The sequence below is a fragment of the Lonchura striata genome, chromosome 37, assembly GCF_050655825.1.
Source record: "Lonchura striata isolate lonStrDom1 chromosome 37, ASM5065582v1, whole genome shotgun sequence".
Classification (NCBI taxonomy): Eukaryota; Metazoa; Chordata; class Aves; order Passeriformes; family Estrildidae; genus Lonchura; species Lonchura striata.
Window position 1 is genome coordinate 15,541,913 of NC_140739.1, and position 24,459 is coordinate 15,566,371.

At 53.2% G+C, this 24,459-nt stretch overlaps 1 protein-coding gene across 1 annotated transcript; it reads left to right on the plus strand.

Annotated features, from left to right (window-relative positions):
* Nucleotides 1-1,091: 1,091 nt before the first annotated feature.
* On the plus strand, nucleotides 1,092-2,368 carry LOC110481429 (ferritin, higher subunit). Its single transcript, XM_021550035.3, has 4 exons — nucleotides 1,092-1,310; nucleotides 1,491-1,637; nucleotides 1,721-1,846; nucleotides 2,044-2,368. Exons 1-4 carry the CDS (start codon nucleotides 1,209-1,211, stop codon nucleotides 2,218-2,220), a joined length of 552 nt encoding a protein of 183 aa, XP_021405710.1. The 5' UTR covers nucleotides 1,092-1,208; the 3' UTR covers nucleotides 2,221-2,368.
* Nucleotides 2,369-24,459: the final 22,091 nt, after the last annotated feature.

Genomic DNA, 24,459 nt, shown 5'->3' on the forward strand with positions numbered 1-24,459 from the left:
TGCTTTGTGGGCGTGTACCCGTCCCGCCCCCAAAAAACCTCGGGGAGCCCTCGGGGATCTCGGGGTGCAGCTGGGGAAGGGGGGGGACAGGAATTGGGGGAAGTCGAGGCAGGGCTGCTTTCACTTTCTCTTTTGCCACGTGGCTTTGTTGGGGGGATGCGGCTGCGGGGCTGTTTTGAGGGGGCTCAGGGCACCCCTCCTGTTGTTCAACAACATCTCGGGGATTGGGGGGGGCCTGGTTGATGGTGGAAAAATGGGGAGGTGGTCCTTCACCCCTTCCTCCCATCCCCACAGGGCCAGGGGAATATTTGAGGTCCGCATGGCTTCAAATCGTGTGTGTGTGCGGGGGGCAGGGTCCCGATCCCGGGGTTCACTGAGCAGCCGCTCAGGGGAGTCTTGGGGTCCCACATCTGGACCCTTCTCCACGGGGCCGTGTCCTTCCTGCAGCACAGCCTCTGGACCCAGCGCCAGAGGGCCATTGTGGTGGCTTCAGGGGGCGCGGGGGTGGCTTTGGGGGTCCTCCCCCCCTTCCCCCCGAGGTTCCTCTCAGCTCCAGCCGAGCCGGGCCCCCCTGGAGCTGCGGGACCCCGAGGGATGAGGGATGGGAAGGGAAGCTCCGGGGGCACCCAGTTCCAACCAGTCTCCCCCAGTTCGCCCCAGTCCTGGAGCGGCGGAAACGCGGAGTCAGCGCTTTCCCCGCGGCCAAGTTCCTCTTTTATTGTCCCGGCGCCGAGCCAGCTCCTTCCGCACCCTACAACCTCTTAAACTCCGATTAACAGGCAACCGGCGCCTCAGGACCTGGCAGGACACCCAAAAAACACCCCCAAGCTCCCCCCAGCCCCCCAACCCAGCAGTGAACTGGGGCTGTCCCCCAGCCCCCCCGGGACACCGCTCACGGGGGGGACACAAACGTGGGGCCGAACCCCCCCCGGCCAGGATCCTGCCCAGTCATGCTGACTGCGGGACCGTGTGACAAACACGGCCAAGGGCCAAGGCCACCGCGCCCCTTCCGGAGGGGCGAGCGGGGGTGCCCCTTTTCCTCCCCCCGGCGGGGCCGGGCTATAAAACCCCGCGGCGGACGTTGAGCGGCCACAGCCGCGTTCTCGCTTCAACAGTGCTTGAACGGAACCGGCTGCTCGCGGCCCTTCGTCCATCTCGGCCGTCCGTCCGTCCATCCCGCCGCTCCGAACCGCTCCGTCCGTCCCGCTATGGACTCCCAGATCCGCCAGAACTACCACCGCGACTGCGAAGCCGCCATCAACCGCATGGCCAACATGGAGCTCTACGCTTCCTACGTCTACCTCTCCATGGTAGGGGGCTCGGGACCCCTGGCCCCGGGGTTGGGGGATCTCCTTCCCTTCCTTTGCCCCAAAACCCAATTCCATCCCGCCGCGCTGCTGGAGGGGAGGCTGCGCCGCTTGGGAGGGCGGAATCCGAGGAATTTGGGGGGGTCCTGGGGGACTCCTCCTGACCTCCCCTCCCTCCCGCAGGGGTTTTACTTCGACAGGGACGACGTGGCCCTGCGGCGGGTGTCGCAGTTTTTCCTGCAGCAGTCGCGGGAGGAGCGGGAGCACGCCGAGGGGCTCCTGCGCTTCCAGACGCGCCGCGGGGGCCGCATCCTCCTGCAGGACATCAAGGTGTGCGGTGCTGGGAGGGCGGCTGGGGGCCGGTTGGCCGTGGGCTGCCTGGGCTCCTCCCCGTGACGCTTCGTGCCCCGCAGAAGCCGGAGCGGGACGCCTGGGGGTCGGCGCTGGAGGCGGTGGAAGCGGCGCTGCAGCTGGAGAAGTCGGTGAACCAGGCGCTGCTGGACCTGCACGCCTTGGCTTCCGAGAAGGGGGACCCCCACGTGAGTGGTGCCATGGCTTTCACCCCACCCGCCCCCAGCTCCAAATGCTCCCAATTCCTCCTTTTTCCCATGCCTGTGCCTTGGGATCACCCCGCGGCTCCCTCTCCCACGGGCGTCCTTGCAATCTCCTGCTGCTCCTGGGGGTCCCTCACCTCTCCCAGACCCTCGGCCCTGCCTGATATCGCTTTGTCCCATAGCTTTGTGACTTCCTGGAGTCCAACTACCTGGACGAGCAAGTGAAGGCCATCAAGGAGCTGGGGGACCATGCCACTAACCTGCGGCGCCTCGCTGGTGGGGCCACTGGGCCTGGGGGGGCCTCGGCTGGCCTCAGTGAGTACCTGTTCGACCGTCTGAGCTTGGAGGAGCGCAGCTGAGCCTCCCCCCGCCTTTGCCTCCACAGGCAGCCCCCAGCACCGTCTTCCTCTGCCCCCAGACCCTTGTAACCCCCCCGCCCCATCCAAGGGGGCCCTGCCTGCTGGGCTCTCCCAGCATGATTCCAATAAAGGGTCTGTTTTGCCTCCAGTTGTCCCCTCTGTTATTTGCTCCCCCCTCACTGGGGAGGGGACACCGGCCTGTCATGGGATGGGGGAAGTGGCACAGCCCCTTCACTGATGGGCAACACCTAACAAATTTATAGGAATTTCAGGTGTTACTTAGCATGTTCTGACCCTGTAGTAAAGTCTGAAGAAAACCAGAAGGGGCTCTTCAACACAGGAAGGAGAGCCTTCAACTTCAGCATCTTGGGACAAGTTTAGAGAGTAGATCTGGCCATCCTAGGCCAGCCAAAACTGTAGTTCCTCACAGCTTTTGTCAGTGAGAAATCCTGCGCTGTTTGCAAATTAAGGAGGCAGAAGGTGACTCCTGAACACGAACGCTGGCCCATTTCCCTGGGAAAGAAAACTCACCAGCCCGAGTTCCTGATGTCAGTTTGCAGGTTGTGCTTGGGACTGTCTGGGCAGCACAAGTTTGAGGTGGGGGCAGGTTGGGTCTGGGACACATTCAAATTTTAGGAGGCAACTGCCCATTCAAGGCCACAGGCCCCTGAAATTGAACCTCAGCCCTTTTCCCTGTTAAATAGAACTCACCACCCCAGGTTCCTTTGCAGGAGGTGCTTGTCACTGCCAGGGCAGCCCGAATTCTTCATGCGGGCAGTTTTTCTCCGTGTGAAATTCTGGTCCATTCAGAACTAGAAGATGCAAAATGTCCTGGGCCACTGGTCCCTGGACACATGCACTGGTCCTTTTCCCTGTAAATCCAAACTCACCCTCCCTGTGTGTTGATGTCTGTTCACTGGAGGCGTGCTGCTCTCCAAGGGCAGCAGGAGTTCCTGGTATTGGCAGCTGTGGTCTGTGAGAAATCGTTCACTGTTTGCAATTTTGGAAGCACAATTCCTCTTTGGCCAGGGGAAAGACTGTTAATTATCTTGGCAATGAAAATCTGGCACTCCATTGTTTAAGGGTTAGACACAGGGCTGTGTAGGGGAGGGAACACCCCACAGGACCTTTCTTCACCTCATCCCCCACTCCTAGGTGTAGCAGCTCCCCGTGTGAGCAGCTGCTTTCAGTGCAGCTACCTGGGCACACCTGCACAGGGAGCTGCTAATCCAGAGGGGCTAACAGGGGTATCCCAAGTGTCCCTCCAAGAGCTATGGCTGGAACATCCAGCAGGGATCGGGGAGCAGCCGGACCCACCCGGGCACGAGCATCCCTTTGAGAAAATGCCGAGGGAAGAGCCCTCTTGCCAAGGGGCAGCACCTGAGCAGGCCGGGCAGCATGTGGGGTTCCACGGGAGAGCTTTCAACTTTCCCCTTTTATTGTGTCAGTCCCTCCTTAGAACCCCCAGACCTTCCACAGCGCTCCCAGAAAAATGAGGGGTTATGGAGAGAAAAGGGGTTTAAATTGTGGGAAAAAGCTTCCTTTTCCATTATTTCTTGTGTTCAAATCATGAGGGAATCCACTTCCCCTGCAATTTGTAATGCAGGGTGTATTCAATATATATTCAAGTGTTGTTTATAGAAAGGTTTTTTTGTTTTGTTTTGTTTTTATTTGGTTAGAGGCAGGGCTTTAATGGAAAAAATATGAATATACATTTTATTTTGATATCGTTCTAAATATGGAAATATATATTCAATGTATACAGATATATATAAAGATATAAAATAGAAATAAAAATAGTATTAGGAAGAGATAGACTATAAATAACACCATACATCAATCTACATTTAAAATGTAAATTTGACTATAAATGCGAAAAATAGAAATAAATTTAAATGGAGTTTAAATAAAGGGGTTTTTTTAAACATTTTTACTTGGATAGAGTCAGGTTTTTATTTTAATCAATATAAACCTTTTAGAACTCTAAATCTAACTATAGAAATATGTAAGCAATCTATTAAGATATGTATAAAAATATAAAATATAATAAAATATAATAAGTGGAATAAATGTAAGGAATTGTGAAAATACAATTATATATCAATATCCATTATAAATCCGTCGTCCCTGCCTGTTTTATTTCGGTGCTGTCCTCCATCCAGGGCTGCACTATCCCCACGAGTTCGGGCTCCCACGTGGGGCTGCAGGGAGCCAGAGGTGGGCGGTGGGGGCAGTGAGGGATGGGGCAGGGGCGGGATGGAGAGGAGTGACGGGTGGAGAGAGGGTGGGAGAGGGGCAAGGTGGGCTGGAAGAACAGACAGGGGTGAGAGGGGGAGACAGGGACCGAGAGGAACAGGACTGACGAGAAGATGTAAATTTGGAGGGGGCACCACAGATCTCCACAACCAGAGCTGCAGCAAAATACAATTCAGGTTGCCGGGGAAATGCCAACCACAGACATCAGGAACCTGGACTGGTGAGTTTTCTTTCCCAGGGAAAATGGAAAAAGGGGTTGCCCAGGGGCCCCTGGCCCTGACTGCAAAGAATCCTTATATCGAAGGATGGACCCCACACCGAAGTTGTCCCCACCTCAAACTTGTGCTGCCCTGATACACCCAAGGGAGCCCTACAAACTGACATCAGGAACCTGGACTGCTGAGTTTTCTTTCCCAGGGAAAATGGAAAAAGGATGTGCCCAGGGGCCCCTGGCCCTTGGCAGGGGCCTCACTACAAGAAATCCTTATATCGAAGGATGGACCCCACACCGAAGTTGTCCCCACCTCAAACTTGTGCTGCCCTGATAGACCCAAGGGAGCCCTACAAACTGACATCAGGAACCTGGACTGCTGAGTTTTCTTTCCCAGGGAAAATGGAAAAAGGATGTGCCCAGGGGCCCCTGGCCCTGGAGAGGGACCTCACTACAAAAAATCCATATATCGAAGGATGGACCCCACACCAAAGTTGTTGCAACCTCAAACTTGTGCTACCCTGATAGACCCAAGGGAGCCCTACAAACTGACATCAGGAACCTGGACTGCTGAGTTTTCTTTCCCAGGGAAAATGGATAAAGGATGTGCCCAGGGGCCCCTGGCCCTGACTGCAAAAAATCCTTATATCGAAGGATGGACCCCATACCGAAGTTGTCCCCACCTCAAACTTGTGCTGCCCTGATAGACCCAAGGGAGCCCAACATCTGACATCAGGAACCTGGACTGCTGAGTTTTCTTTCCCAGGGAAAATGGAAAAAGGTTGTGCCCAGGGGCCCCTGGCCCTGACTGCAAAAAATCCTTATATCGAAGGATGGACCCCACAACGAAGTTGTCCCCACCTCAAACTTGTGCTGCCCTGATAGACCCAAGGGAGCCCTACAAACTGACATCAGGAACCTGGACTGCTGAGTTTTCTTTCCCAGGGAAAATGGAAAAAGGTTGTGCCCAGGGGCCCTGGCCCTGACTGCAAAAAATCCTTATATCGAAGGATGGAGCCCACACCGAAGTTGTCCCCACCTCAAACTTGTGCTGCCCTGATAGACCCAAGGGAGCCCTACAAACTGACATCAGGAACCTGGACTGCTGAGTTTTCTTTCCCAGGGAAAATGGAAAAAGGATGTGCCCAGGGGCCCCTGGCCCTGACTGCAAAAAATCCTTATATCGAAGTATGGACCCCACATCAAAGTGGTCCCCACCTCAAACTTGTGCTGCCCTGATACACCCAAGGGAACCCTACAAACTGACATCAGGAACCTGGACTGCTGAGTTTTCTTTCCCAGGGAAAATGGAAAAAGGATGTGCCCAGGGGCCCCTGGCCCTGACTGCAAACAATCCTTATATCGAAGGATGGAGCCCACACCAAAGTTGTCCCCACCTCAAACTTGTGCTGCCCTGATACACCCAAGGGAACCCTACAAACTGACATCAGGAACCTGGACTGCTGAGTTTTCTTTCCCAGGGAAAATGGAAAAAGGATGTGCCCAGGGGCCCCTGGCCCTGACTGCAAAAAATCCTTATATCGAAGGATGGACCCCACATCAAAGTTGTCCCCACCTAAAACTTGTGCTGCCCTGATAGACCCAAGGGAGCCCTACAAACTGACATCAGGAACCTGGACTGCTGAGTTTTCTTTCCCAGGGAAAATGGAAAAAGGTTGTGGCCAGGGGCCCCTGGCCCTGACTGCAAAAAATCCTTATATCGAAGGATGGACCCCACACCGAAGTTGTCCCCACCTCAAACTTGTGCTGCCCTGATAGACCCAAGGGAGCCTTACAAACTGACATCAGGAACCTGGACTGCTGAGTTTTCTTTCCCAGGGAAAATGGAAAAAGGATGTGCCCAGGGGCCCCTGGCCCTGGGCTGGGGCCTCACTGCAAAAAATCCTTATATCGAAGGATGGACCCCACACCGAAGTTGTCCCCACCTCAAACTTGTGCTGCCCTGATAGACCCAAGGGAGCCCTACAAACTGACATCAGGAACCTGGACTGCTGAGTTTTCTTTCCCAGGGAAAATGGAAAAAGGATGTGCCCAGGGGCCCCTGGCCCTGACTGCAAACAATCCTTATATCGAAGGATGGACCCCACACCAAAGTGTTCCCCACCTCAAACTTGTGCTGCCCTGATAGACCCAAGGGAGCCCTACAAACTGACATCAGGAACCTGGACTGCTGAGTTTTCTTTCCCAGGGAAAATGGAAAAAGTTTGTGCCCAGGAGGCCCAGGCCCTGACTGCAAAAAATCCTTATATCGAAGGATGGACCCCACACCGAAGTTGTCCCCACCTCAAACTTGTGCTGCCCTGATAGACCCAAGGGAGCCCTACAAACTGACATCAGGAACCTGGACTGCTGAGTTTTCTTTCCCAGGGAAAATGGAAAAAGGTTGTGCCCAGGGGCCCCTGACCCTGACTGCAAAAAATCCTTATATCGAAGGATGGACCCCACACCGAAGTTGTCCCCACCTCAAACTTGTGCTGCCCTGATAGACCCAAGGGAGCCCTACAAACTGACATCAGGAACCTGGACTGCTGAGTTTTCTTTCCCAGGGAAAATGGAAAAAGGATGTGCCCAGGGGCCCCTGGCCCTGACTGCAAAAAATCCTTATATCGAAGGATGGAGCCCACACTGAATTTGTTCCCACCTCAAACTTGTGCTGCCCTGATAGACCCAAGGGAGCCCTACAAACTGACATCAGGAACCTGGACTGCTGAGTTTTCTTTCCCAGGGAAAATGGAAAAAGGATGTGCCCAGGGGCCCCTGGCCCTGACTGCAAAGAATCCTTATATCGAAGGATGGACCCGACACCAAAGTGTTCCCCACCTCAAACTTGTGCTGCCCTGATAGACCCAAGGGAGCCCTACAAACTGACATCAGGAACCTGGACTGCTGAGTTTTCTTTCCCAGGGAAAATGGAAAAAGGTTGTGCCCAGGGGCCCCTGGCCCTGGGGTGGGGCCTCACTGCAAAAAATCCTTATATCGAAGGATGGAGCCCACACCGAATTTGTCCCCATCTCAAACTTGTGCTGCCCTGATAGACCCAAGGGAGCCCTACAAACTGACATCAGGAACCTGGACTGCTGAGTTTTCTTTCCCAGGGAAAATGGAAAAAGGATGTGCCCAGGGGCCCCTGGCCCTGACTGCAAAAAATCCTTATATCGAAGGATGTACCCCACACCGAAGTTGTCCCCACCTCAAACTTGTGCTGCCCTGATAGACCCAAGGGAGCCCTACAAACTGACATCAGGAACCTGGACTGCTGAGTTTTCTTTCCCAGGGAAAATGGAAAAAGGATGTGCCCAGGGGTCCCTGGCCCTGACTGTAAAAAATCCTTATATCGAAGGATGGACCCCACACCGAAGTTGTCCCCACCTCAAACTTGTGCTGCCCTGATAGACCCAAGGGAGCCCTAAAAACTGACATCAGGAACCTGGACTGCTGAGTTTTCTTTCCTACGGAAAATGGCCATAGGATGTGCCCAGGGGCCCCTCGCCCTGGGGTGGGGCCTCACTGCAAAAAATCCTTATATCGAAGGATGGACCCCACACCGAAGTTGTCCCCACCTCAAACTTGTGCTGCCCTGATAGACCCAAGGGAGCCCTACAAACTGACATCAGGAACCTGGACTGCTGAGTTTTCTTTCCCAGGGAAAATGGGCAAAGGATGTGCCAAGGGGCCCCTAGCCCTGACTGCAAAAAATCCTTATATCGAAGGATGGACCCCACACCGAAGTTGTCCCCACCTCAAACTTGTGCTGCCCTGATAGACCCAAGGGAGCCCTACAAACTGACATCAGGAACCTGGACTGCTGAGTTTTCTTTCCCAGGGAAAATGGAAAAAGGTTGTGCCCAGGGGCCCCTGGCCCTGACTGCAAAAAATCCTTATATCGAAGGATGGAGCCCACACCGAATTTGTCCCCATCTCAAACTTGTGCTGCCCTGATAGACCCAAGGGAGCCCTACAAACTGACATCAGGAACCTGGACTGCTGAGTTTTCTTTCCCAGGGAAAATGGAAAAAGGATGTGCCCAGGGGCCCCTGGCCCTGGGCTGGGGCCTCACTACAAAAAATCCTTATATCGAAGGATGGATCCCACACCGAAGTTGTCCCCACCTCAAACTTGTGCTGCCCTGATAGACCCAAGGGAGCCCTACAAACTGACATCAGGAACCTGGACTGCTGAGTTTTCTTTCCCAGGGAAAATGGAAAAAGGATGTGCCCAGGGGCCCCTGGCCCTGACTGCAAAAAATCCTTATATCGAAGGATGGACCCCACACCGAAGTTGTCCCCACCTCAAACTTGTGCTGCCCTGATAGACCCAAGGGAGCCCTACAAACTGACATCAGGAACCTGGACTGCTGAGTTTTCTTTCCCAGGGAAAATGGAAAAAGGATGTGCCCAGGGGCCCCTGGCCCTGACTGCAAAAAATCCATATATCGAAGGATGGACCCCACACCGAAGTTGTCCCCACCTCAAACTTGTGCTGCCCTGATAGACCCAAGGGAGCCCTACAAACTGACATCAGGAACCTGGACTGCTGAGTTTTCTTTCCCAGGGAAAATGGAAAAAGGTTGTGCCCAGGGGCCCCTGGCCCTGGGGTGGGGCCTCACTGCAAAAAATCCTTATATCGAAGGATGGAGCCCACACCGAATTTGTCCCCATCTCAAAATTGTGCTGCCCTGATAGACCCAAGGGAGCCCTACAAACTGACATCAGGAACCTGGACTGCTGAGTTTTCTTTCCCAGGGAAAATGGAAAAAGGATGTGCCCAGGCACCCCTGGCCCTGACTGGAAAAATCCTTATATCGAAGGATGGACCCCACACCAAAGTGTTCCCCACCTCAAACTTGTGCTGCCCTGATAGACCCAAGGGAGCCCTACAAAGTGACATCAGGAACCTGGACTGCTGAGTTTTCTTTCCCAGGGAAAATGGAAAAAGGTTGTGCCCAGGGGTCCCTGGCCCTGGGGTGGGGCCACACTGCAAAAAATCCTTATATTGAAGGATGGAGCCCACACCGAAGTTGTCCCCACATAAAACTTGTGCTGCCCTGATAGACCCAAGGGAGCCCTACAAACTGACATCAGGAACCTGGACTGCTGAGTTTTCTTTCCCAGGGAAAATGGCCAAAGGATGTGCCCAGGGGCCCCTAGCCCTGACTGCAAAAAATCCTTATATCGAAGGATGGACCCCACACCGAAGTTGTCCCCACCTCAAACTTGTGCTGCCCTGATAGACCCAAGGGAGCCCTACAAACTGACATCAGGAACCTGGACTGCTGAGTTTTCTTTCCCAGGGAAAATGGAAAAAGGATATGCCCAGGGGCCCCTGACCCTGACTGCAAAAAATCCTTATATCGAAGGATGGACCCCACACCGAAGTTGTCCCCACCTCAAACTTGTGCTGCCCTGATAGACCCAAGGGAGCCCTACAAACTGACATCAGGAACCTGGACTGCTGAGTTTTCTTTCCCAGGGAAAATGGAAAAAGGATATGCCCAGGGGCCCCTGACCCTGACTGCAAAAAATCCTTATATCGAAGGATGGACCCCACACCGAAGTTGTCCCCACCTCAAACTTGTGCTGCCCTGATAGACCCAAGGGAGCCCAGAAACTGACATCAGGAACCTGGACTGCTGAGTTTTCTTTCCCAGGGAAAATGGAAAAAGGTTGTGCCCAGGGGCCCCTGGCCCTGGGGTGGGGCCTCACTGCAAAAAATCCTTATATCGAAGGATGGAGCCCACACCGAATTTGTCCCCATCTCAAACTTGTGCTGCCCTGATAGACCCAAGGGAGCCCTACAAACTGACATCAGGAACCTGGACTGCTGAGTTTTCTTTCCCAGGGAAAATGGAAAAAGGTTGTGCCCAGGGGCCCCAGGCCCTGACTGCAAAAAATCCTTATATCGAAGGGTGGACCCCACACCGAAGTTGTCCCCACCTCAAACTTGTGCTGCCCTGATAGACCCAAGGGAGCCCTACAAACTGACATCAGGAACCTGGACTGCTGAGTTTTCTTTCCCAGGGAAAATGGAAAAAGGATGTGCCCAGGGGCCCCTGGCCCTGGGCTGGGGCCGCACTGCAAAGAATCCTTATATCGAAGGATGGACCCCACACCGAAGTTGTCCCCACCTCAAACTTGTGCTGCCCTGATAGACCCAAGGGAGCCCTACAAACTGACATCAGGAACCTGGACTGCTGAGTTTTCTTTCCCAGGGAAAATGGAAAAAGGATATGCCCAGGGGCCCCAGGCCCTGACTGCAAAAAATCCTTATATCGAAGGGTGGGCCCCACACCGAAGTTGTCCCCACCTCAAACTTGTGCTGCCCTGATAGACCCAAGGGAGCCCTACAAACTGACATCAGGAACCTGGACTGCTGAGTTTTCTTTCCCAGGGAAAATGGAAAAAGGATGTGCCCAGGGGCCCCAGGCCCTGACTGCAAAAAATCCTTATATCGAAGGATGGACCCCACACCGAAGTTGTCCCCACCTCAAACTTGTGCTGCCCTGATAGACCCAAGGGAGCCCTACAAACTGACATCAGGAACCTGGACTGCTGAGTTTTCTTTCCCAGGGAAAATGGAAAAAGGATGTGCCCAGGGGCCCCTGGCCCTGACTGCAAAGAATCCTTATATCAAAGGATGGACCCCACACCAAAGTGTTCCCCACCTCAAACTTGTGCTGCCCTGATAGACCCAAGGGAGCCCTACAAACTGACATCAGGAACCTGGACTGCTGAGTTTTCTTTCCCAGGGAAAATGGAAAAAGGTTGTGCCCAGGGGTCCCTGGCCCTGGGGTGGGGCCACACTGCAAAAAATCCTTATATCGAAGGATGGAGCCCACACCGAAGTTGTCCCCACCTCAAACTTGTGCTGCCCTGATAGACCCAAGGGAGCCCTACAAACTGACATCAGGAACCTGGACTGCTGAGTTTTCTTTCCCAGGGAAAATGGCCAAAGGATGTGCCCAGGGGCCCCTAGCCCTGACTGCAAAAAATCCTTATATCGAAGGATGGAGCCCACACCGAAGTTGTCCCCACCTCAAACTTGTGCTGCCCTGATAGACCCAAGGGAGCCCTACAAACTGACATCAGGAACCTGGACTGCTGAGTTTTCTTTCCCAGGGAAAATGGAAAAAGGATATGCCCAGGGGCCCCTGTCCCTGACTGCAAAAAATCCTTATATCGAAGGATGGACCCCACACCGAAGTTGTCCCCACCTCAAACTTGTGCTGCCCTGATAGACCCAAGGGAGCCCTACAAACTGACATCAGGAACCTGGACTGCTGAGTTTTCTTTCCCAGGGAAAATGGAAAAAGGTGGTGCCCAGGGGCCCCTGGCCCTGGGGTGGGGCCTCACTGCAAAAAATCCTTATATCGAAGGATGGAGCCCACACCGAATTTGTCTCCACCTCAAACATGTGCTGCCCTGATAGACCCAAGGGAGCCCTACAAACTGACATCAGGAACCTGGACTGCTGAGTTTTCTTTCCCAGGGAAAATGGAAAAAGGATGTGCCCAGGGGCCCCAGGCCCTGACTGCAAAAAATCCTTATATCGAAGGATGGACCCCACACCGAAGTTGTCCCCACCTCAAACTTGTGCTGCCCTGATAGACCCAAGGGAGCCCTACAAACTGACATCAGGAACCTGGACTGCTGAGTTTTCTTTCCCAGGGAAAATGGAAAAAGGATGTGCCCAGGGGCCCCTGGCCCTGACTGCAAAGAATCCTTATATCAAAGGATGGACCCCACACCAAAGTGTTCCCCACCTCAAACTTGTGCTGCCCTGATAGACCCAAGGGAGCCCTACAAACTGACATCAGGAACCTGGACTGCTGAGTTTTCTTTCCCAGGGAAAATGGAAAAAGGATGTGCCCAGGGGTCCCTGGCCCTGGGGTGGGGCCACACTGCAAAAAATCCTTATATCGAAGGATGGAGCCCACACCGAAGTTGTCCCCACCTCAAAATTGTGCTGCCCTGATAGACCCAAGGGAGCCCTACAAACTGACATCAGGAACCTGGACTGCTGAGTTTTCTTTCCCAGGGAAAATGGCCAAAGGATGTGCCCAGGGACCCCTAGCCCTGACTGCAAAAAATCCTTATATCGAAGGATGGACCCCACACCGAAGTTGTCCCCACCTCAAACTTGTGCTGCCCTGATAGACCCAAGGGAGCCCTACAAACTGACATCAGGAACCTGGACTGCTGAGTTTTCTTTCCCAGGGAAAATGGAAAAAGGTTGTGCCCAGGGGCCCCTGGCCCTGGGGTGGGGCCTCACTGCAAAAAATCCTTATATCGAAGGATGGAGCCCACACCGAATTTGTCCCCATCTCAAACTTGTGCTGCCCTGATAGACCCAAGGGAGCCCTACAAACTGACATCAGGAACCTGGACTGCTGAGTTTTCTTTCCCAGGGATAATGGAAAAAGGATGTGCCCAGGGGCCCCTGGCCCTGACTTCAAAAAATCCTTATATCGAAGGATGGAGCCCACACCGAATTTTTCCCCATCTCAAACTTGTGCTGCCCTGATAGACCCAAGGGAGCCCGACAAACTGACATCAGGAACCTGGACTGCTGAGTTTTCTTTCCCAGGGAAAATGGAAAAAGGATGTGCCCAGGGGCCCCTGGCCCTGGGCTGTGGCCTCACTACAAAAAATCCTTATATCGAAGGATGGACCCCACACCAAAGTTGCCCCCTCCTCAAATTTGTGCTGCCCTGATAGACCCAAGGGAGCCCTACAAGCTGACATCAGGAACCTGGACTGCTGAGTTTTCTTTCCCAGGGAAAATGGAAAAAGGATGTGCCCAGGGGCCCCAGGCCCTGACTGCAAAAAATCCTTATATCGAAGGATGGACCCCACACCGAAGTTGTCCCCACCTCAAACTTGTGCTGCCCTGATAGACCCAAGGGAGCCCTACAAACTGACATCAGGAACCTGGACTGCTGAGTTTTCTTTCCCAGGGAAAATGGAAAAAGGATGTGCCCAGGGGCCCCTGGCCCTGGGGTGGGGCCTCACTGCAAAAAATCCATATATCGAAGGATGGAGCCCACACCGAAGTTGTCCCCACCTCAAACTTGTGCTGCCCTGATAGACCCAAGGGAGCCCTACAAACTGACATCAGGAACCTGGACTGCTGAGTTTTCTTTCCCAGGGAAAATGGAAAAAGGATGTGCCCAGGGGCCCCTGTCCCTGAATGCAAAAAATCCTTATATCGAAGGATGGACCCCACACCGTAATTGTCTCCACCTCAAACTTGTGCTGCCCTGATAGACCCAAGGGAGCCCTACAAACTGACATCAGGAACCTGGACTGCTGAGTTTTCTTTCCCAGGGAAAATGGAAAAAGTTTGTGCCCAGGGGCCCCTGGCCCTGGGCTGGGGCCTCACTACAAAGAATCCTTATATCGAAGGATGGACCCCACACCAAAGTTGTCCCCACCTCAAACTTGTACTGCCCTGATAGACCCAAGGGAGCCCTACAAACTGACATCAGGAACCTGGACTGCTGAGTTTTCTTTCCCAGGGAAAATGGAAAAAGGATATGCCCAGGGGCCCCTGACCTTGACTGCAAAAAATCCTTATATCGAAGGATGGACCCCACATCAAAGTTGTCCCCACCTAAAACTTGTGCTGCCCTGATAGACCCAAGGGAGCCCTACAAACTGACATCAGGAACCTGGACTGCTGAGTTTTCTTTCCCAGGGAAAATGGAAAAAGGATGTGCCCAGGGGCCCCTGGCCCTGTGCTGGGGCCTCACTGCAAAAAATCCTTATATCGAAGGATGGACCCCACACCGAAGTTGTCCCCATCTCAAACTTGTGCTGCCCTGATAGACCCAAGGGAGCCCTACAAACTGACATCAGGAACCTGGACTGCTGAGTTTTCTTTCCCAGGGAAAATGGAAAAAGGATGTGCCCAGGGGCCCCTGGCCCTGACTGCAAAAAATCCTTATATCGAAGGATGGAACCCACACCGAAGTTGTCCCCACCTCAAACTTGTGCTGCCCTGATAGACCCAAGGGAGCCCTACAAACTGACATCAGGAACCTGGACTGCTGAGTTTTCTTTCCCAGGGAAAATGGAAAAAGAATGTGCCCAGGGGCCCCTGGCCCTCGGCTGGGGCCTCACTACAAAAAATCCTTATATCGAAGGATGGACCCCACACCAAAGTTGTCCCCACCTCAAATTTGTACTGCCCTGATAGACCCAAGGGAGCCCTACAAACTGACATCAGGAACCTGGACTGCTGAGTTCCCTTTCCCAGGGAAAATGGAAAAAGGATGTGCCCAGGGGCCCCTGGCCCTGACTGCAAAAAATCCTTATATCGAAGGGTGGACCCCACACCGAAGTTGTCCCCACCTCAAACTTGTGCTGCCCTGATAGACCCAAGGGAGCCCTACAAACTGACATCAGGAACCTGGACTGCTGAGTTTTCTTTCCCAGGGAAAATGGAAAAAGGATGTGCCCAGGGGCCCCTGGCCCTGACTGCAAAGAATCCTTATATCGAAGGATGGAGCCCACACCGAAGTTGTCCCCACCTCAAACTTGTGCTGCCCTGATAGACCCAAGGGAGCCCTACAAACTGACATCAGGAACCTGGACTGCTGAGTTTTCTTTCCCAGGGAAAATGGAAAAAGGATGTGCCCAGGGGCCCCTGGCCCTGACTGCAAAAAATCCTTATATCGAAGTATGGACCCCACATCAAAGTGGTCCCCACCTCAAACTTGTGCTGCCCTGATACACCCAAGGGAACCCTACAAACTGACATCAGGAACCTGGACTGCTGAGTTTTCTTTCCCAGGGAAAATGGAAAAAGGATGTGCCCAGGGGCCCCTGGCCCTGGGCTGGGGCCGCACTGCAAAGAATCCTTATATCGAAGGATGGACCCCACACCGAAGTTGTCCCCACCTCTAACTTGTACTGCCGTGATAGACCCAAGGGAGCCCTACAAACTGACATCAGGAACCTGGACTGCTGAGTTTTCTTTCCCAGGGAAAATGGAAAAAGGATGTGCCCAGGGGCCCCAGGCCCTGACTGCAAAAAATCCTTATATCGAAGGATGGACCCCACAACGAAGTTGTCCCCACCTCAAACTTTTGCTGCCCTGATAGACCCAAGGGAGCCCTACAAACTGACATCAGGAACCTGGACTGCTGAGTTTTCTTTCCCAGGGAAAATGGAAAAAGGATGTGCCCAGGGGCCCCTGGCCCTGACTGCAAAGAATCCTTATATCGAAGGATGGACCCCACACCAAAGTGTTCCCCACCTCAAACTTGTGCTGCCCTGATAGACCCAAGGGAGCCCTACAAACTGACATCAGGAACCTGGACTGCAGAGTTTTCTTTCCCAGGGAAAATGGAAAAAGTTTGTGCCCAGGAGGCCCAGGCCCTGACTGCAAAAAATCCTTATATCGAAGGATGGACCCCACACGGAAGTTGTCCCCACCTCAAACTTGTGCTGCCCTGATAGACCCAAGGGAGCCCTATAAACTGACATCAGGAACCTGGACTGCTGAGTTTTCTTTCCCAGGGAAAATGGAAAAAGGTTGTGCCCAGGGGCCCCTGGCCCTGACTGCAAAAAATCCTTATATCGAAGGATGGACCCCACACCGAAGTTGTCCCCACCTCAAACTTGTGCTGCCCTGATAGACCCAAGGGAGCCCTACAAACTGACATCAGGAACCTGGACTGCTGAGTTTTCTTTCCCAGGGAAAATGGAAAAAGGATGTGCCCAGGGGCCCCTGGCCCTGACTGCAAAAAATCCTTATATCGAAGGATGGAGCCCACACTGAATTTGTTCCCACCTCAAACTTGTGGTGCCCTGATAGACCCAAGGGAGCCCTACAAACTGACATCAGGAACCTGGACTGCTGAGTTTTCTTTCCCAGGGAAAATGGAAAAAGGTTGTGCCCAGGGGCCCCTGGCCCTGACTGCAAACAATCCTTATATCGAAGGATGGAGCCCACACCAAAGTTGTCCCCACCTCAAACTTTTGCTGCCCTGATACACCCAAGGGAACCCTACAAACTGACATCAGGAACCTGGACTGCTGAGTTTTCTTTCCCAGGGAAAATGGAAAAAGGATGTGCCCAGGGGCCCCTGGCCCTGACTGCAAAAAATCCTTATATCGAAGGATGGACCCCACATCAAAGTTGTCCCCACCTAAAACTTGTGCTGCCCTGATAGACCCAAGGGAGCCCTACAAACTGACATCAGGAACCTGGACTGCTGAGTTTTCTTTCCCAGGGAAAATGGAAAAAGGTTGTGGCCAGGGGCCCCTGGCCCTGACTGCAAAAAATCCTTATATCGAAGGATGGACCCCACATCAAAGTTGTCCCCACCTAAAACTTGTGCTGCCCTGATAGACCCAAGGGAGCCCTACAAACTGACATCAGGAACCTGGACTGCTGAGTTTTCTTTCCCAGGGAAAATGGAAAAAGGATGTGCCCAGGGGCCCCTGGCCCTGGGCTGGGGCCTCACTGCAAAAAATCCTTATATCGAAGGATGGACCCCACACCGAAGTTGTCCCCACCTCAAACTTGTGCTGCCCTGATAGACCCAAGGGAGCCCTACAAACTGACATCAGGAACCTGGACTGCTGAGTTTTCTTTCCCAGGGAAAATGGAAAAAGGATGTGCCCAGGGGCCCCTGGCCCTGACTGCAAACAATCCTTATATCGAAGGATGGACCCCACACCAAAGTGTTCCCCACCTCAAACTTGTGCTGCCCTGATAGACCCAAGGGAGCCCTACAAACTGACATCAGGAACCTGGACTGCTGAGTTTTCTTTCCCAGGGAAAATGGAAAAAGTTTGTGCCCAGGAGGCCCAGGCCCTGACTGCAAAAAATCCTTATATCGAAGGATGGACCCCACACCGAAGTTGTCCCCACCTCAAACTTGTGCTGCCCTGATAGACCCAAGGGAGCACTACAAACTGACATCAGGAACCTGGACTGCTGAGTTTTCTTTCCCAGGGAAAATGGAAAAAGGTTGTGCCCAGGGGCCCCTGGCCCTGACTGCAAAAAATCCTTATATCGAAGGATGGACCCCACACCGAAGTTGTCCCCACCTCAAACTTGTGCTGCCCTGATAGACCCAAGGGAGCCCTACAAACTGACATCAGGAACCTGGACTGCTGAGTTTTCTTTCCCAGGGAAAATGGAAAAAGGATGTGCCCAGGGGCCCCTGGCCCTGACTGCAAAAAATCCTTATATCGAAGGATGGAGCCCACACTGAATTTGTTCCCACCTCAAACTTGTGCTGCCCTGATAGACCCAAGGGAGCCCTACAAACTGACATCAGGAACCTGGACTGCTGAGTTTTCTTTCCCAGGGAAAATGGAAAAAGGATGTGCCCAGGGGCCCCTGGCCCTGACAGCAAAAAATCCTTATATCGAAGGATGGACCCCACATCAAAGTTGTCCCCACCTAAAACTTGTGCTGCCCTGATAGACCCAAGGGAGCCCTACAAACTGACATCAGGAACCTGGACTGCTGAGTTTTCTTTCCCAGGGAAAAAGGAAAAAGGTTGTGGCCAGGGGCCCCTGGCCCTGACTGCAAAAAATCCTTATATCGAAGGATGGACCCCACACCGAAGTTGTCCCCACCTCAAACTTGTGCTGCCCTGATAGACCCAAGGGAGCCCTACAAACTGACATCAGGAACCTGGACTGCTGAGTTTTCTTTCCCAGGGAAAATGGCCAAAGGATGTGCCCAGGGGCCCCTGGCCCTGGGCTGGGGCCTCACTGCAAAAAATCCTTATATCGAAGGATGGACCCCACACCGAAGTTGTCCCCACCTCAAACTTGTGCTGCCCTGATAGACCCAAGGGAGCCCTACAAACTGACATCAGGAACCTGGACTGCTGAGTTTTCTTTCCCAGGGAAAATGGAAAAAGGTTGTGCCCAGGGGCCCCTGGCCCTGACTGCAAAAAATCCTTATATCGAAGGATGGAGCCCACACCGAATTTTTCCCCATCTCAAACTTGTGCTGCCCTGATAGACCCAAGGGAGCCCGACAAACTGACATCAGGAACCTGGACTGCTGAGTTTTCTTTCCCAGGGAAAATGGAAAAAGGATGTGCCCAGGGGCCCCTGGCCCTGGGCTGTGGCCTCACTACAAAAAATCCTTATATCGAAGGATGGACCCCACACCAAAGTTGCCCCCTCCTCAAATTTGTGCTGCCCTGATAGACCCAAGGGAGCCCTACAAACTGACATCAGGAACCTGGACTGCTGAGTTTTCTTTCCCAGGGAAAATGGAAAAAGGATGTGCCCAGGGGCCCCAGGCCCTGACTGCAAAAAATCCTTATATCGAAGGATGGACCCCACACCGAAGTTGTCCCCACCTCAAACTTGTGCTGCCCTGATAGACCCAAGGGAGCCCTACAAACTGACATCAGGAACCTGGACTGCTGAGTTTTCTTTCCCAGGGAAAATGGAAAAAGGATGTGCCCAGGGGCCCCTGGCCCTGGGGTGGGGCCTCACTGCAAAAAATCCTTATATCGAAGGATGGACCCCACACCGAAGTTGTCCCCACCTCAAACTTGTGCTGCCCTCATAGACCCAAGGGAGCCCTACAAACTGACATCAGGAACCTGGACTGCTGAGTTTTCTTTCCCAGGGAAAATGGAAAAAGTTTGTGCCCAGGGGCCCCTGGCCCTGGGCTGGGGCCTCACTACAAAGAATCCTTATATCGAAGGATGGACCCCACACCGAAGTTGTCCCCACCTCAAACTTGTGCTGCCCTCATAGACCCAAGGGAGCCCTACAAACTGACATCAGGAACCTGGACTGCTGAGTTTTCTTTCCCAGGGAAAATGGAAAAAGGTTGTGCCCAGGGGCCCCTGGCCCTGACTGCAAACAATCCTTATATCGAAGGATGGAGCCCACACCAAAGTTGTCCCCACCTCAAACTTTTGCTGCCCTGATACACCCAAGGGAACCCTACAAACTGACATCAGGAACCTGGACTGCTGAGTTTTCTTTCCCAGGGAAAATGGAAAAAGGATGTGCCCAGGGGCCCCTGGCCCTGACTGCAAAAAATCCTTATATCGAAGGATGGACCCCACATCAAAGTTGTCCCCACCTAAAACTTGTGCTGCCCTGATAGACCCAAGGGAGCCCTACAAACTGACATCAGGAACCTGGACTGCTGAGTTTTCTTTCCCAGGGAAAATGGAAAAAGGTTGTGGCCAGGGGCCCCTGGCCCTGACTGCAAAAAATCCTTATATCGAAGGATGGACCCCACATCAAAGTTGTCCCCACCTAAAACTTGTGCTGCCCTGATAGACCCAAGGGAGCCCTACAAACTGACATCAGGAACCTGGACTGCTGAGTTTTCTTTCCCAGGGAAAATGGAAAAAGGATGTGCCCAGGGGCCCCTGGCCCTGGGCTGGGGCCTCACTGCAAAAAATCCTTATATCGAAGGATGGACCCCACACCGAAGTTGTCCCCACCTCAAACTTGTGCTGCCCTGATAGACCCAAGGGAGCCCTACAAACTGACATCAGGAACCTGGACTGCTGAGTTTTCTTTCCCAGGGAAAATGGAAAAAGGATGTGCCCAGGGGCCCCTGGCCCTGACTGCAAACAATCCTTATATCGAAGGATGGACCCCACACCAAAGTGTTCCCCACCTCAAACTTGTGCTGCCCTGATAGACCCAAGGGAGCCCTACAAACTGACATCAGGAACCTGGACTGCTGAGTTTTCTTTCCCAGGGAAAATGGAAAAAGTTTGTGCCCAGGAGGCCCAGGCCCTGACTGCAAAAAATCCTTATATCGAAGGATGGACCCCACACCGAAGTTGTCCCCACCTCAAACTTGTGCTGCCCTGATAGACCCAAGGGAGCACTACAAACTGACATCAGGAACCTGGACTGCTGAGTTTTCTTTCCCAGGGAAAATGGAAAAAGGTTGTGCCCAGGGGCCCCTGGCCCTGACTGCAAAAAATCCTTATATCGAAGGATGGACCCCACACCGAAGTTGTCCCCACCTCAAACTTGTGCTGCCCTGATAGACCCAAGGGAGCCCTACAAACTGACATCAGGAACCTGGACTGCTGAGTTTTCTTTCCCAGGGAAAATGGAAAAAGGATGTGCCCAGGGGCCCCTGGCCCTGACTGCAAAAAATCCTTATATCGAAGGATGGAGCCCACACTGAATTTGTTCCCACCTCAAACTTGTGCTGCCCTGATAGACCCAAGGGAGCCCTACAAACTGACATCAGGAACCTGGACTGCTGAGTTTTCTTTCCCAGGGAAAATGGAAAAAGGATGTGCCCAGGGGCCCCTGGCCCTGACAGCAAAAAATCCTTATATCGAAGGATGGACCCCACATCAAAGTTGTCCCCACCTAAAACTTGTGCTGCCCTGATAGACCCAAGGGAGCCCTACAAACTGACATCAGGAACCTGGACTGCTGAGTTTTCTTTCCCAGGGAAAAAGGAAAAAGGTTGTGGCCAGGGGCCCCTGGCCCTGACTGCAAAAAATCCTTATATCGAAGGATGGACCCCACACCGAAGTTGTCCCCACCTCAAACTTGTGCTGCCCTGATAGACCCAAGGGAGCCCTACAAACTGACATCAGGAACCTGGACTGCTGAGTTTTCTTTCCCAGGGAAAATGGCCAAAGGATGTGCCCAGGGGCCCCTGGCCCTGGGCTGGGGCCTCACTGCAAAAAATCCTTATATCGAAGGATGGACCCCACACCGAAGTTGTCCCCACCTCAAACTTGTGCTGCCCTGATAGACCCAAGGGAGCCCTACAAACTGACATCAGGAACCTGGACTGCTGAGTTTTCTTTCCCAGGGAAAATGGAAAAAGGTTGTGCCCAGGGGCCCCTGGCCCTGACTGCAAAAAATCCTTATATCGAAGGATGGAGCCCACACCGAATTTTTCCCCATCTCAAACTTGTGCTGCCCTGATAGACCCAAGGGAGCCCGACAAACTGACATCAGGAACCTGGACTGCTGAGTTTTCTTTCCCAGGGAAAATGGAAAAAGGATGTGCCCAGGGGCCCCTGGCCCTGGGCTGTGGCCTCACTACAAAAAATCCTTATATCGAAGGATGGACCCCACACCAAAGTTGCCCCCTCCTCAAATTTGTGCTGCCCTGATAGACCCAAGGGAGCCCTACAAACTGACATCAGGAACCTGGACTGCTGAGTTTTCTTTCCCAGGGAAAATGGAAAAAGGATGTGCCCAGGGGCCCCAGGCCCTGACTGCAAAAAATCCTTATATCGAAGGATGGACCCCACACCGAAGTTGTCCCCACCTCAAACTTGTGCTGCCCTGATAGACCCAAGGGAGCCCTACAAACTGACATCAGGAACCTGGACTGCTGAGTTTTCTTTCCCAGGGAAAATGGAAAAAGGATGTGCCCAGGGGCCCCTGGCCCTGGGGTGGGGCCTCACTGCAAAAAATCCTTATATCGAAGGATGGACCCCACACCGAAGTTGTCCCCACCTCAAACTTGTGCTGCCCTCATAGACCCAAGGGAGCCCTACAAACTGACATCAGGAACCTGGACTGCTGAGTTTTCTTTCCCAGGGAAAATGGAAAAAGTTTGTGCCCAGGGGCCCCTGGCCCTGGGCTGGGGCCTCACTACAAAGAATCCTTATATCGAAGGATGGACCCCACACCAAAGTTGTCCCCACCTCAAACTTGTACTGCCCTGATAGACCCAAGGGAGCCCTACAAACTGACATCAGGAACCTGGACTGCTGAGTTTTCTTTCCCAGGGAAAATGGAAAAAGGATATGCCCAGGGGCCCCTGACCTTGACTGCAAAAAATCCTTATATCGAAGGATGGACCCCACATCAAAGTTGTCCCCACCTAAAACTTGTGCTGCCCTGATAGACCCAAGGGAGCCCTACAAACTGACATCAGGAACCTGGACTGCTGAGTTTTCTTTACCAGGGAAAATGGAAAAAGGATGTGCCCAGGGGCCCCTGGCCCTGTGCTGGCACCTCACTGCAAAAAATCCTTATATCGAAGGATGGACCCCACACCGAAGTTGTCCCCACCTCAAACTTGTGCTGCCCTGATAGACCCAAGGGAGCCCAACATCTGACATCAGGAACCTGGACTGCTGAGTTTTCTTTCCCAGGGAAAATGGAAAAAGGTTGTGCCCAGGGGCCCCTGGCCCTGACTGCAAAAAATCCTTATATCGAAGGATGGAGCCCACACCGAATTTGTCCCCATCTCAAACTTGTGCTGCCCTGATAGACCCAAGGGAGCCCTACAAACTGACATCAGGAACCTGGACTGCTGAGTTTTCTTTCCCAGGGAAAATGGAAAAAGGATGTGCCCAGGGGCCCCTGGCCCTGACTGCAAAAAATCCTTATATCGAAGGATGGAACCCACACCGAAGTTGTCCCCACCTCAAACTTGTGCTGCCCTGATAGACCCAAGGGAGCCCTACAAACTGACATCAGGAACCTGGACTGCTGAGTTTTCTTTCCCAGGGAAAATGGAAAAAGGATGTGCCCAGGGGCCCCTGGCCCTGGGCTGGGGCCGCACTGCAAAGAATCATTATATCGAAGGATGGACCCCACACCGAAGTTGTCCCCACCTCTAACTTGTACTGCCCTGATAGACCCAAGGGAGCCCTACAAACTGACATCAGGAACCTGGACTGCTGAGTTTTCTTTCCCAGGGAAAATGGAAAAAGGATGTGCCCAGGGGCCCCAGGCCCTGACAGCAAAAAATCCTTATATCGAAGGATGGACCCCACAATGAAGTTGTCCCCACCTCAATCTTTTGCTGCCCTGATAGACCCAAGGGAGCCCTACAAACAGACATCAGGAACCTGGACTGCTGAGTTTTCTTTCCCAGGGAAAATGGAAAAAGGATGTGCCCAGGGGCCCCTGGCCCTGACTGCAAAGAATCCTTATATCGAAGGATGGACCCCACACCAAAGTGTTCCCCACCTCAAACTTGTGCTGCCCTGATAGACCCAAGGGAGCCCTACAAACTGACATCAGGAACCTGGACTGCAGAGTTTTCTTTCCCAGGGAAAATGGAAAAAGTTTGTGCCCAGGAGGCCCAGGCCCTGACTGCAAAAAATCCTTATATCGAAGGATGGACCCCACACCGAAGTTGTCCCCACCTCAAACTTGTGCTGCCCTGATAGACCCAAGGGAGCCCTATAAACTGACATCAGGAACCTGGACTGCTGAGTTTTCTTTCCCAGGGAAAATGGAAAAAGGTTGTGCCCAGGGGCCCCTGGCCCTGACTGCAAAAAATCCTTATATCGAAGGATGGACCCCACACCGAAGTTGTCCCCACCTCAAACTTGTGCTGCCCTGATAGACCCAAGGGAGCCCTACAAACTGACATCAGGAACCTGGACTGCTGAGTTTTCTTTCCCAGGGAAAATGGAAAAAGTTTGTGCCCAGGGGCCCCTGGCCCTGGGCTGGGGCCTCACTACAAAGAATCCTTATATCGAAGGATGGACCCCACACCAAAGTTGTCCCCACCTCAAACTTGTACTGCCCTGATAGACCCAAGGGAGCCCTACAAACTGACATCAGGAACCTGGACTGCTGAGTTTTCTTTCCCAGGGAAAATGGAAAAAGGATATGCCCAGGGGCCCCTGACCTTGACTGCAAAAAATCCTTATATCGAAGGATGGACCCCACATCAAAGTTGTCCCCACCTAAAACTTGTGCTGCCCTGATAGACCCAAGGGAGCCCTACAAACTGACATCAGGAACCTGGACTGCTGAGTTTTCTTTACCAGGGAAAATGGAAAAAGGATGTGC